Here is a 14,462-nt window from a genome sequence, read left to right on the forward strand (position 1 = left end):
ACTTTAACCAGATTTATTTACCTCTGTTGTGTTTTTTATTTCTTTCTTTTTATTTTTCACAGTTTTAAATACATACATTTCAATACATGCCACAGAAGAAATGACAATGAAGGAGACTGGTCTCAAGCTGGTATATAGCTTATGAATCCAGTGTTTGTACTCCATCTTCTTTCATCAGAGGTCAATGTGCAGAAAGCATCATAACAAACTCTGCAGAGGGAGACAGGAACAGATTCACTGATAAGGACTAATGGCATTTTAATCAAAAACAGTATGGGATGCTGCCACATTATCAACCCACATAAAATTGTACTGGAAACTAAAGCAGCTCATGGAATGATGTAATCGTAAAATGTTTTTATTACCACCAAGTTAATGAAAATTTCAAGCAGTGATGTGGTGATAAAAGAGGAGGAAGGATACAGGAGCATTTCAGATGAAAATTTAAATGTCACATTTTTAATTTGTCTGTTGTTGAAAAAAAAATCAAGTAAGTATTAAACCCAGTCCTAGACTGAAAAGGTTAACAACTCCAATGTGGCAGTTGCCAGTTTCCAGGCTACTCTTGCAATGACTAATCAGTTTGACTACTTGTTTCAGCTTGCCATATCCATTATTGTGAATTCATTTGTCAATCAAGACAGCTATTGATGTATCCTGTCAATGAGACCCAGTTGCAAATGGCTTGAGGCAGGTTTTACTAAATCCATCCACTCAATCATGTCCCTTTGTCTTCCTGAAGGACTTTGCTCTGAAATATGTCTGATGGTAGGTGTGAATCTATTGACTGCCTGAGTACTTAAGCTTAATACCAGGTTAACCCACTACTATTATCTCTTTTAACCATTTTCTATAAAAGGAAGTAAACCAGGTGGAACAATAACCCTGTCCTAGTCACCCTAATGCGTGAGTGTAGGCTGCCACTGGGATACTGTCACTGCTCCCTCAGCTTCTGTGGATGATAGTCAGCCAGGTGTCTTGCAGGATGTTCTGCACATGTGGCTAAACTGGACAGATACACTCAAGTGCTGCTTTTCTGACTGATTAATGATGATGAGGAGAACCTACTTATTGATCCCTTCTGAGACTGACACGCCTGCTCATATGTTCCCAATAATTTGAATTGATTGGATTGCAGAGACACCTCTAAGCTCTTTGTGTGCTGAAGCCTGTAACTGCACTAGCACACGTGGTGTTGATAGTGCTTGACTGACTTGTATGCATATGTCTGTGTATGGTTGTGCACCATTATAGCCTTTGAAAGGTGACACATGGTAATGTGTTTTTCTGCAAAATCCTAGACCTGCCCAGCAGTGTTTTTTTTTTTTTTTTTTTTGTGCTTAACATTTGAAGGGTGTCCAGGCATGATGTGATATCAATACCAGGGCCAATGATAACAATTCTGATATGGATCATTCATTTTTATTGATAAAAACATCAAATGTGTTGTGTCAGTTTTCAAAGTTAAATAACAAAAGTTCATTATTTGAATTATCTGAAATAAAGAGGTCATCACTGCTCACATGCAGACGATAGCAACAGCAACTGCTGCCAGAGTGGTATTTATACTACTGAAACTAGTATCAGTACTCAAACAAGACTTTGTATAGAAAAATACTAACTAGTTCAAATGTTCTCTTTAACATCTACCTGCAAAACAGGTGAAGAGACGAAGGCCAGAAGGACTAAAACTGAAAAAGGACTATTCTCCGGCGAGGCCGTAGACCCGTTTAGGAGCCGCTTGACTGGGATTTAAAAGGCATGAAGATGGCCGCAAGACTAAAGTTAGCTTGCTCTTTTACCGCAGGTAAGGTGAGAAATTTGTTTCCACTAAAAATCATATGTATCAACGTGATGTTGTTTAGTTATGTAATCTTTTTTATGTGTCTGCAAATTATACGCTAGTGCTTTAGCAAGCAAATAGCTAACGTTAGCCACCTGCGTCACATTAGCCTGTTTGCCCGAATTACTTTCCGCTGATATTATAAATTGCTGGCTAGTTTGCAAATATAAGTACACTGTTTTGACGTTAACTATAGCAACTGCAGGTTGTTGAGACAGCAAAACAACGTAGTTTGTAGCTAGTTGATTAACGCTAGCTACATTTGCTACACTTGCTAATTTCGTTGTCATGGTAATGCGCGTTCACGAACCCCGCGAGGAGAGCTGTGGATTTCTTTAGGTCCTGATGGAAACATGAACAGTGTGTCGTGAGAATGATGATGACTACTACTTTTAATATCATCTCACACCTTGCAGGAGTCGCCCCCCCTCAAGCCTCACACTGCTTACCGTCAAAGTCAATGCTGCCATCTTTGTTGAGGTCAATGTCGCCGAGGATCTCCTCCAGCTCGCCTTTCTTCAGCTTCTCCCCCAGGAGGGTCTTCATACCCTCCTTCAGCTCATCTAATGTGATCTTTCCATCACCATCACAGTCAAACTGTATTATGTGGCATTAGTGGATGCATGCAGCAAGTAAGTAGAAACAAATAAATAAATCAAAGGTGAGGAGAGAAGGAAGGAACAACAATACATATATGTACTAATATGGAGTTGAAACACTAAATACAATATGGTGAAGGAGAAAGAGAAGTAGACGGAGGGAAACAAATTATAAAATACAGAAATGCTTATAGCTCAGTCTATAATAGAGTTTCACATTTATGTAGTTACAACACGGCTGCACGAGGTCCCTGGAAGTCTGAAAATAGCTCCAGTCTGCAGATGGGGCAATGCTGACTCATGAGGTGTTGGTACTGGAGTGAGAAAGACTTTTTGAAGTGACTATGAGGGAGAGTAGGGATGAACTGAAAATGTATTCTCAGAGAGCAGTCTGTGTTCTGAAGTTGTAGAACTTTCTGTTCAGAAGAGTTATTCATTATTCTCCACAAATCAATTCAAACGTCAGAATATGTGAATTTCTCGCCTTTGACAGCAGTACATTGATGACACGTAAGGGAGAGACTCTAGATACAGTGGAGACCGTGTTACCTGCCTACAGACTTTGATTAAAAAAAAAACTTGATTTATCAAAGAATAGGAAGAATTTGATGGAGATAGAAATGTTTTTACAAAGCTAATTTTAAGACAGTTCAGGTTCACTCAAGAGTGTGTTGGATTTGGCACCATTTTGACATAAACAACTTCTCTTAGGCTGCAGGAACCAAAAAGTCATCAAACTTTTGAAACAAATGTGACAAAATTTATAAATATATATATATATATATATATATATATATATATATATATAAATATAAAATTTATCCCAGTAGCATATTAGGCTTATACACTCCAATATGTGTTCAGTTAGAATCATTAACAGCACTTCATTAGTGTTGTCTGTTGTGCAGTAACCATTAAAAACCTATCATGCTCTATTTTAAATGGTTGAACCCAGGTGTGTGTGTGTACATCATAAATAAATCATCATAAATCATCACCTCATTTGTTTTGCTTGGTCTGAGACTATATCACACCAGAGCTTGGCTTTGGAGGACAATCAAATCAGTACCTGTGTGCCTGCTTCTGTATTGACGCCAAAGAGAGCAACGTAATAGATATTTCCTGCAGACCAACGGACCAAATACAGCTGGACATGACTAATGAGCACAAATTAAGAAATGAAATGAAATATAGAATATGTTTTTGGATAGTTATATAAAAGCCTCTTCTATTTTTTTCTTCAACATTCATAGCCAGCTAGCCCTCTCCTCTCAAACGTCTTCACAAGTACGAGCCATACACTCTTGGCACTCTCTAAAGAAAAGGCCCTGTTGTACACTTCAAAGTATTGTCACAGTGCCGAGTCACAAGCGAGACTTCTTTACAGTACTTAGCTGGGGACCTCTTACCTGTTTGAAGGCACAGCGGAGCTCCTTCAACCCAACCATATGAGCTGTCTCAGCCAGCATTCTCGGCCCCATTAACTCACAGAAATCATCAAAGTCTACGTGACCACCCCCTGCAGAAACACACAGAAGTAGATGCACACACACACATACACAGGTTCAAAACCAAGTAATAACTTCTATGCTTCCCTGGGGTGTCTATGCTACACACCTAAATACCACAAGTGGCAGTACTCCTTATGAAGAATGGCTATTTATAAATGGATACATTAACCTTTAAGTAGCAAACTACATCAAGTCTACATACTTTTAGTTTGGCTCATGTGCAGTATAAGAGGACAGTGAACTTTAGTGTAAGATCAGAACAATTTTTTGATTATAGACAAATTATGGCAAATTGAATGTAGGTAAATATAATATAGTATGTAATAAATATTTAACATGGATAAAAAGCCTACAGTTGTATGGAGTAGGTACAGTATTTCTAAAATATTGTATAGTATTTCCCTCTAAATTAGAGTGGTGAAAGTAGTACTTAAAATTGTACTGTACTGTAAGAGTTGCAGTACTATCATGCTTGTCTTTATGAACGTGCATAGAGGTTATAATGCATGCAAATCTGTGTGCTATGAGTCCTTCAGTCTTTATTGACCCCGTGGCAAATGGACTGATACAATAGGAAAACTCATGCTGTTAGTCTGACAAAAGACAGGCTTATTTGATAGTGTACACCAAAAGGCTTGGTCTGTTTTTATTATCTGGGCTGCAGAGGATGTGAAGGACTACTCGATAAAGCCATGTGGTCATTTTGTGGTTCAAAAATTTAATCAGTGCTGTGTGTCTCAGGACTGTTGAGGATGAGAATAAATGGAACGATGGCAGGCTATTACAGTGTGAATCATGAAACTAATGGCTGAAACAATTTAGTTACAGCAGATGAAGGAATCTGAAACAGAGGACCATATCTGGTGTAACCATGGACCATATCTAAGTAATTCTCTGATTTTGTCTTAGCTAAGGAGTTTTGTATTTGCCTCAAGGTAAGGTATATTTTTTAGCTCACTGGCTTTATCCTTGTGGAGCAGCAGTCTGGAGGGATTCCTGACACCTCCTTGAAGAATTTCTGTGCCTTAAGCGGGTCAGTCTGTAATCATGGAGCAGAAAATTTTTCCCAGAGGTCTTGGGAGATTATTATTTTTATTATTTAATTGCTAGTGCAGCACAAGTTATAGAAACAAGACTGAGTTTCTTGGTATTAATGGCTTTATAGGGATTATGCTATACAGAGACTGAGCTAGGAATGTTTAAAGCCCATGATTGGTTAAATTAAAGCATCAGTGAACAGATGAATAATTCACACTGCACAGTATGAAAAATATAAAATATGAAATTTTATAACAACCAGCAAATGTTCAAAATTCCCCTCAAATTTTCCCTGTAAGGTGTTTACGGCAATGTTTTTCTACGCTGTTTGAAGCATCACATACTGTGAGAATGTGCTTGTTCCAGCCAATTGCTGTGTAAAGCTTATAATTTAAAACTGAGACACCATTTTTATGGCCACAGCATCACATCAAGTGGTAGAGCAGCAATAAAGCATGAGTCATTTGGTACACATTTCAGAATGATATAGTTGGTATTTTTGGATGTCTTAGCATCTCTACAAGAATTAGGTGCTGTATGCTTGAACAACAATTGTTTATGCCAAATAAATTTGTGCTTTATATAATTTTTTGCATTTATGGTTTTCAAGATCATTTCTCTTGTCATTTTTATTAGCTAATCTAGAAATTATTTACAACTGAAGCACAAGGTCTATCTAATTAACTAGCTGGTATGACAAAAAACCAGCTGCACTCCAGTCCTGGTGTATTGCACTTTATCCATCGTAATGTAATAGTTTTCTAGCGAAAGGTGTCACTGTGGGACAAGTCCAATACGTTCTTCATTATCAGCATTATTGTCGTGAGGGCTCAGTGCTAGGTTAAATCTATATATGTGAACTGATCCTGTTTTTAATCTTTGTTTCAAAACAGGCACATGAACATATTGAAGTCTATAAGATAATAAATGCATACTTATTATTATTTACTTTATACATACTTGGTTAAATGATTGGCTCCACCAATTAAAAATGAGAAATAAATAATTTCTAAGGCTGTCTTGCCACGTTTGCCTGTGTTTTGAGGTCTGGAATGTTTGCTTCCATAGTAATGTAATGTAGGTGGAAAAAAAAATGGTGCTTACAAGACCATTGAAAAATTACAATGTAGGCTGTTCCAGTGCAACATCCCTTTCAAAAAGCAATGCCCCCGCATAATTATCCACGGAGCATTGCCTAAACAGTTAGCACAAGGACTAGTGCTTCAGAAGAAATCCGAGCAAATAAAAGAAAAATTATCTGCAAGGCTAGATACCATGGGATAAATAAGGATATGTTTTTGGTGAAATAATAAACTGAACTGAAATATCAGGGTGTTAACTGGGGAAATGCTTCTCTTTGTCTCAGCCTGCTGGAGGGGTGATAGTGTCTGTGTTTGACTGACAGCAGCTGCTTGGCTGAGCTTCACTGGCAGGGGAATAACTTCCACTGTTAGCTACAAGTCGTGGGCACACAGTGTTTTAGTGATATTGAAGAGCAAGGACCCAGCCAGCATCTAACCTCTCCAAAGTGACATTTTCAGACATTTACATGCTGTTTACTGTGCCGCAGTTGAGCAGCCATTTAGCTAATGAACCTTTAAACTGAAGTTGGCGGTGCATTTTTCCCAGGTAAATGTTTGTTTTGTCATTGTTTCAACAAACAAAGGTGCAGATAAAGAGCGTGTCCATGTTTGTAAGTTAGACCAGAAGGAGCCAGGAAAGTGTTGTGGCTTGTGTAGGTCTGGGATTGTGTAGCAGGGTGTTGTTGGGCTGCTAGTCAGTGTGACCAGTTACTTTCCATCTTTTTGCTTGGCCGAAGTGAAATGTGATAGAGCACGATGGAAACAGAAATATTAGCTGTATATGCAATTTGTTTCTAATCGAATTATTACTCTACAATTTGCCCCTCATTCATCTCATTCACCTAGTCTAATGAATATCCAGTGACAGCAATCCATGTAAGGTGATGGCCTGACAGAAATTTGGCATTCAGTTTCTTGACTAAGGACGATTCAAGATGTGGACATGGCTGGGGATATGACTGCTATCCCTATGATTATTGGATGACCTGCTTTACTTCCTGAACCATAACCTTACATTAAGATTAGAATTTGGGGTATTTTAAAATGTCAGACTTAATGCATGTTTCTCTGTGTGTCCTTAAAGGTTCATGGTAAAGGTAAAATAGGTTTGTTCAGATTGTCAGGCCTTGCTGTTACACTATGTAGGTGTTAAAGGCACAAGTTGTCCCAAGGCTTATGGCAGCAAACCAGTGATCCTTAAACTTTAATCACCAGTTGCACACAAATATATACTTGGTCACTCAGAAAAGAAAACGAGAAACACACCCCAAGCAGAGTGAGGAAAGTTAGGTGTCAACTAAAGACATTTTTCAACATGTGGACGCATACTCGTAAACCCCTGCACCTGCGGCATGAGGGACATTAATCATTCTGCTAAAATGTCTTGAATGTCCCCAACTTCGAAGACAAACATCAGTACCTGACAGACTCACTGGGGAGAATGTGCCAAAATACCAGCATATACTTTTGAGCAGCACATAGACACATCATTCATACATTTACACCTGCTTGCCTCAGAAAGACCCATCAGTCACGCACAAATTTTAACTACTGAGGAATAAATGAAAACCATACAGGCAGTTAAATACACACATTTCATTTTGATTTGCTGGATGATCTCGATGAGCTCCATCTCTGTCGGCATGTAGCCCATGGTTCTCATGCAATCTGCGATGTCTTTGTAATGGATGAAACCATCCGCATCATAGTCAAACTCCTTAAATGCCTCCTGCAGCTCTGACAGACACACAAACAAATAGCAGCAATTGCAACAAAACATAAAGTAAGGTAAAGTATTTTCCCAGCACATGCACACAGACAGCAACGGTTTCAGCAAAGTTAACTTATAAGTTGTTGACTCCAACAGGAAAAAGAGACAGAGAGCTTTCTGCAGCAGCAGGTCATGGTGGGTTAATTGATTTTGTAGCTCTGAGTCGTTGGCATACAACATTTTAGGGCAAATCGGAGAAGCCTTCAATCTCTTAAATGAATCATGAAGAGGGGTAAGCTTAACAGAAAAAACATCAATGCGATTGACAAATCTGTGCAATCAGTAGTCATTTATTATTTGTTTACATTGAAATTACTTCAACAACTTACCGTCTAATTCCTCTGGCATCAGCTCTCTCTCCTGCAAGACCAAGAAAAGAGACAGTGGAAATAATTAGAGGACAGCAGGGGCGGACAGGATGTAAAATCAGGGTGGCTTAAAAACAGATCATTCTCCTGAGAAATATCCCAGTGATAATCTGTTTTAGACTATCAAATTCGAATAACATGCATATCATGTCAACTCCATTACATGCTGACAGTAAACTCAAATGGGATTTCACCCAGTGATAAGTCCTTCTAATTTACAAAATGACACAATACCACACATGCACACCCTACCTTTGCAGCATGCTCAGGGAATTGCAGCACAAACTCATTCTGTTTGCATACAAATATATACCCACGCACAACCATATGTGAGTTTCCACTGATTTCACTGTTGCAAAGAAACAGTTACACATTCAGTACATATACACTTGCCTGCATAGACACAAGGCATGTTATTTGAATGTAGCTTTCTGTGTGAATCATTCAGTATTCTCTGCTTTGTTTTGACATTTGCTCTGGGTGATCTCGCCTCACTTTTTTCTTTCTCTCTTTTTCATGTATTTTCAAGGAGGTAGAGGCAAAGCTAGGAGCTAAGAACTGAATCTCCACAGTCATTATGCATAATGGATGGGAGTAAAATGTAGCTATGCATTTAGGGCTTAAAATAACAATATGTAAATATATTTCATGGGTTTTAGACAGATCATTTTGCTAAAAACATATAATTTATCCATCAATTCCAATACTATACAAATGCATATCCTCAGGAAGGAGATACATTGAAAGGATGCATTTAGAGGTGTGAAAGCTTCACATAGAGCCATTTTGCAGCATGTTGACCACGAATGTGATCATATATTTTAGCAATGACACTTCAATTTGCAACTTTAAATACTGAAATATTGTATTGAAAATTAATCATGTTTTCAAGAGCAATTTGATAATATGCCTTAGCCAGATGACTTATTAAAACCATTCCTGCGCCTATAGCAGCTTGACTCTAGGGTAATGTACAATTCTTCTGAAGAAACATCATGTCCACAGGGAACGCCTGAAACATCCAAACCATGTCATCTTATTATAGAAGAACTGATCCTGACATATGGATGAAGATATCGCTTAGCACAAAGACACCACAAGCCTGAAGATATCTGTAAGTTCATAGAAAGAAGAGACATACAAGCAATGATTATTGTGAGCATAAATGTATACACATTTATTGTAGGCTTGTTATTCCTCCATTTCATGCAGTGAGAAAAATACTGAATCTCAACAGAATTCACTAGCAGAGTTTAGGACACTTGTAGGTGGATGTAAAAAATTAAATCTCTCGTTTTATCTGGACGGAGGAGGAAGATTTTTTCTCTTTTCCTCTCATTACATTTGTCCGATTGCTACTGCTATTATTTTTGAGGTTTAACATGAACAAACCTGAAATTTGCTGTATTGTTAGAGTACACCACATGGAGATACTTCAAATGTGCTAATAATAGTTTGAATGGTGTAGCTTCAGATTTTAAAAGGAGTGTTGTAGTTTTGATCCTCAAGTCCATTTAAAATTCAGGCTGATTTTTTTCTTCTTTGCGCACTTTTAAAGTTATATGTATGACACTTGCTTTTAATCAAGTGTCTATTTTCATTACTTTATTGTTACTTTTATTAAGGAAAATTACTTTTCAACCTTCAGTTGTTCTTTTTACTTCTAAAAAAGTGAGACATAAAAAGGCAAATCAGAGCAGTAGTGAAACTGAAATGCAAAGCAAAGTGCAAAATTTTCCTCCTAATGCATGTTGGCACTTAGGGTGGCTAATACATAAATCATACAAGGTCATCCTGTTCGAGTGCACAATAGCTTCAGGAAAAGGAGAGGCCTCCACAGTTTATCTGGAAGCTGCTCCACATGGCAGGCGTTCAGATGATTATTCACTGTATAATATCTCCAACAGAGTCGAAACACAAGTGCAATGCCAGCATGCAATTGCATCAAGAGTATCTTACTACAGTATGTGTTCCCTTCTTCAAACACTTATGCTTTATATAAGCCTTTTATGTTTTTATATGATTTTTGATGTTGCAGCCTAAAAGAGCAGCACTCCTGTTTACCTTATACTGGATCCTCGAGCTTACAAGGCCATATTTAGATAGCAAGGTCAACACATTGATTGGATTTTTTTTTTCACCCCAAAAAGATCAGACAGTATGCCATGCAGACTCCAAATTCATCTGTCTAAATATGCACATTAACAGTTAATTTCATTCTTCCTGCATCCACATGGTCCACTGAATATCCTGTTCCTTTATAAGCATAGCACATTATTTGAGGCGTTTAGATATTTTGCTCAAACATTGATTGTCTTTGGCACTTAAAATGACCATAGAGTACAAAATGGTGAGTACAATCCATTTTGCTGTGCAGCCATTTGTCTTCCGCTGTGTGGCTCTATCTGACATGTAAATGCATTGATTGTTTTTCTTTATCTATTTGTCCCTCCCAGCTCCTTCTTCAGTTGGCTCTAATGAGGACTGACAGTGAACCTTGCTTAGGGGGTTATTAATATTTGTGTTGAGGTAGGGATTGCAAACACTGTAGGATGGATATGGATGGTCACCCTGTCTCAATGTCAGGGCAGAAATGAAAACAGTGTGCCCTCTATCTCTATAAAGACCTCTCTACCTGGCTACAAGTAAATTCAAACAGGGAGTCAAGTGCAACAAAGGAGATCAGTCATGGCAGATGAGGTAGTATCTCAGGGAAAGAAGTGCCAGAGGAACCTACAGTAGCCCGAAGTCATTGAAAGGGTTTTATTTCCCATAAATTGCTTTAAAACAACGGAATAGTCCCATTAGTTATTAAGACATCTAGTTATGAAACATCATTAAAACGTTCTTGGGCAAACAACTCCCCTCAGCATAGATTCCTCTGATATCTTTTACTCTAAATCTCTCTCCTAAGATGAAAGCATTTATGGAAAAGCCTTTGGCTGTGCTTTGTAATAAGGTCGCATAAGATTTCATGTTTAAAGGATCTTACTTTTTTTTTTCAATAATAATAATAATAATAACATAATAATATCCCTAATACTTGCCTTCATGCTAGTGTTGGTTGTTGTTGCATAAATACAAAATTTGCCTCAGTGGGCCATTCAGAGTCTATGAGACCCTGCCATTAACCGTAAATGACTTTGTATTGTCTTCGTATTGTATTGTTTATGTAAATGTCACTACATTTAATATAGGCATAGAAAGTATTCTAAATATGTTCACAACTCAGGATACTCTTTTTTAAGTATTCTTTTGCATGTCACACAATTGAAGACCATAGAATAAGTCCCTGCTGTGCGTTATGTGTGGCTCCCACAGGCTGTGCAACCCTGGTTCTGCTAACACTCAGTAACTAAGCAGCGCTTTATTTGGATCGTAGACCACCTGGGAAGACAAGGACAAAGAAGGGCATCTGGTGTAAAACCTATACCCCATCAGTTATATGTGGATGAGAATCATCTGCTGTGGTGACCCCTAGAGGAGGAAGAATTACTGCGATGCTTTTAATGATTCTGCCATTCGGGGGTTCTGTCCTTGACAGAGCAGAGTTTTTAAGTCAGTCTTATTAACATCCTGGATCTGATCCACATCCATCTGTAGCCAAAGTCTTCCTCTTTGATGCCGACTACCTCAAACACGCCATTAGTTTCTGTGAATGATCTTGTGATTACACAGCTGAACTTAGAGTATGCCAAAACTACTCATTATATTTTAAATTACAGTTAGTCTCATACTGGAAATAAATGAATCCACTGTCAAGCAATGTTTTTAACAGAATGCTGGACTATGCCACTGAACTGGATCATTTCCAGTTGTCATTTTCCCAAATATTCTGCTGCCCTACAGGAATCTGGGATGATGTTATCAGGTCTGAACAAAGCCAGCCCCTAACTTCAGCCAAGCAGAGCATTAATAGAAGCCAGTCCAGTGTCCAGGAAGTAAATCAATATGAAGTGGACTGACTGGAGTGACTTTTTTCAAAGGATTTAGAGGATGAGGTAATGTCCTGCAGTCCTGATCAGATGGTTTTATGTTTGAATGAATAGAGGTGGGAAATGTTATTGACTTTCCATGGTCATTTGTTCTGTATCAGTGATTACTGGTTTGCAAAGAGAACATTACTTTTTTTTTGGACACTCATGGTTCACAGTCAACACTATAGACTATAGTTTATAGTTTTTCAATCGATAGTTGCTATTGTGATCAGCTGAACAAATGGATCCTTTTTCCAACTCAACACAGTTCTGTTTAAGTCAGTGTAATGTTATATATTTCAGCTGTGACTCGGCCTATAAACCTCGACTTTTCTTCGCCAGTTTTCATTTTCTCTCAGACATACTCATGGCCTATAGAGACCCAGCATTAAGTGAATGAATTGGTGACAGTGCTGACCTAAATGTTAGAGAAGTGAGAAATCTGTGTCGGACAAGCTTGCCTGTCCCTCATTAACATGACTGTGGTGCCTTTGAGCAAGGACCCCAAAACCCGAGTGCTCCACAGGAGCTGCTCAGTGGACAGCAGGTCACACTGTGGTTGTACTGGACATCTTCCAGGTGTTAGGGTGGAAAACGCTTTGTGTCTTTTTTCTTTGGAGGTCAGTCTCTCAGGAACAGGTAATAAGGTGTCATAAAGCAATTACACAAAGTTAAGAGCACTGAGTGTTGACGTAAATTGTGTTTACAAGCAGTTTAGGCTTGTGACATCATCAGCCCACTTTATCAGCTGTTATTTTTAAGCTGTTTCCTGAAATGTCTACTTGTTCCTCATGACGCTTAGAACTGCAATCTTGTCCTTTTTGGAGTGACTCTACTAATCATTCACAAGTGTGCAAAGGCTGCAGTAGCAACATGCATGTGAGTGTGAGCGCTACTGAACTGACCTGTCCGAAGAGTTTATTGAGGTAGGAGATGTAGGCAGCAGCCACCATCGAGCTGTTGCTGAGGCTCCTTTTACTGCGCAGACGAGGCTCCTTCTCACCAGAGCCTTTCCCCTGAGCTGATGGGGCCTGTGACTTTGAGCTGTGAAGTATGTATTTGGATGCCAAGTGTTGAGGGCTGTCAGTGTCAAAGCCAGGCTAATAATTCTCCCCCCTAACTTACTTTAACAAACACACTCAAATCTTTGGCTGATATAATTATAGAAAGCTATGAACCCATCTAGCTTGTCTTGAAATAATTGCTCAGCTTGATTGAAATGATAGAAAACCATGAGCAGTTGAATCTCCAGTGGCTACATCACACACTAGAAAAAGGAAAGGAGTGTCTTTCTTTTAGGGAACAAGTTTGAAATCCTGAAGGATTGTTTTACAGCTAATGTTCCAAATGATGACACTAATTGGGTGTACAAATCTTCACAACCCACTCCCCTTGTCCTAATCAATGTTGATTAGAAACAAAGTATGATAATAACCAAAATTTCTTGGAGAGGCTGAGCTGAAGGGCCTTGTTTTTGAATCTCCCAGTAGCAGGTGATCTGCCAGCTGCTGCACCTCTCCCCCCTCGCGGAGACACACTAGGACAGAAGACAGCCTTTAATCAATTGAAAGTGCACTGAATGTCTCTCATTACTAATTATTACACTTAATAACAACACTAAAAATGAATTATGTGTACTGTCATATGAGGACGTGAACTCAGTGGGAGAAAATAGTTTGAATATCTGAAAGGGTTTACTTTGCTCTCACAGACCTGGCAGCAGACGATGGTCTACTTTCTGGTCCTCCCTTTGCATTTTTCACAGACATCTTGGCTGGACAGAAGAGATAAATGTGGAGAGGAATTTGAGTGCAGGGAAAACACAAGACATCCCTTAATGGAACCGCGAAGAAAGAGCAGTCTACTTGAAAAAGAAAAAAAACCCACTATTTTCAACATTGTTTGAGCTGCACTGTTTGATATTTTTAGCCACTTAGCAGCAGCACAAGCTGAACACACAACATTAAGGTATTATAGTTATTAGAGTGACTATGTTAGTGAGCAGTTGCCTCCTGTGCTGAAAATGATGCTGAGAGCACTGAGAATGAGTCAGAACATTAGAGTTGTGAGGGGTGAAACCAGAACAATGAGCTTAAAGCTACAAAACACAAATTCGGTAAATGGTAGAAAATTATATGCTGTAGCTGTAAAAACCCTAAAATGCTCTGCAAAATCAGGTAACTAATTATCTGTGAGTTTGTCGGTAAAAGTGACCACATTCAGGTAAAAGTGACCACATGCACACCCAAACAATAAAATCAAACTCGTACACA

At 38.6% G+C, this 14,462-nt stretch overlaps 1 protein-coding gene across 1 annotated transcript; it reads right to left on the reverse strand.

Annotated features, from left to right (window-relative positions):
- Positions 1-181: 181 nt before the first annotated feature.
- On the reverse strand, positions 182-13,958 carry cabp4 (calcium binding protein 4). Its single transcript, XM_026303483.1, has 8 exons — positions 13,903-13,958; positions 13,625-13,726; positions 13,095-13,233; positions 8,174-8,204; positions 7,667-7,810; positions 3,852-3,961; positions 2,293-2,440; positions 182-210 (listed from the first exon to the last, which is right to left on the reverse strand). The coding sequence occupies exons 1-8, from the start codon at positions 13,956-13,958 to the stop codon at positions 182-184; spliced, it is 759 nt and encodes a 252-aa protein (XP_026159268.1).
- Positions 13,959-14,462: the final 504 nt, after the last annotated feature.

Source organism: Mastacembelus armatus, chromosome 1, assembly GCF_900324485.2.
Source record: "Mastacembelus armatus chromosome 1, fMasArm1.2, whole genome shotgun sequence".
In the NCBI taxonomy this organism is placed as follows: domain Eukaryota; kingdom Metazoa; phylum Chordata; class Actinopteri; order Synbranchiformes; family Mastacembelidae; genus Mastacembelus; species Mastacembelus armatus.

Excerpts from the sequence above, each read along its gene's own strand:
- cabp4 (XM_026303483.1), bottom strand. The coding sequence starts at position 13,958 with ATGTCTGTGAAAAATGCAAAGGGAGGACCAGAAAGTAGACCATCGTCT. Across the intron at positions 7,811-8,173 it reads GATGCCAGAGGAATTAGACG|AGCTGCAGGAGGCATTTAAG; the intron begins GTAAGTTGTTGA and ends TGTGTCTGTCAG. Across the intron at positions 211-2,292 it reads TGGCAGCATTGACTTTGACG|AGTTTGTTATGATGCTTTCT; the intron begins GTAAGCAGTGTG and ends CTCCCTCTGCAG.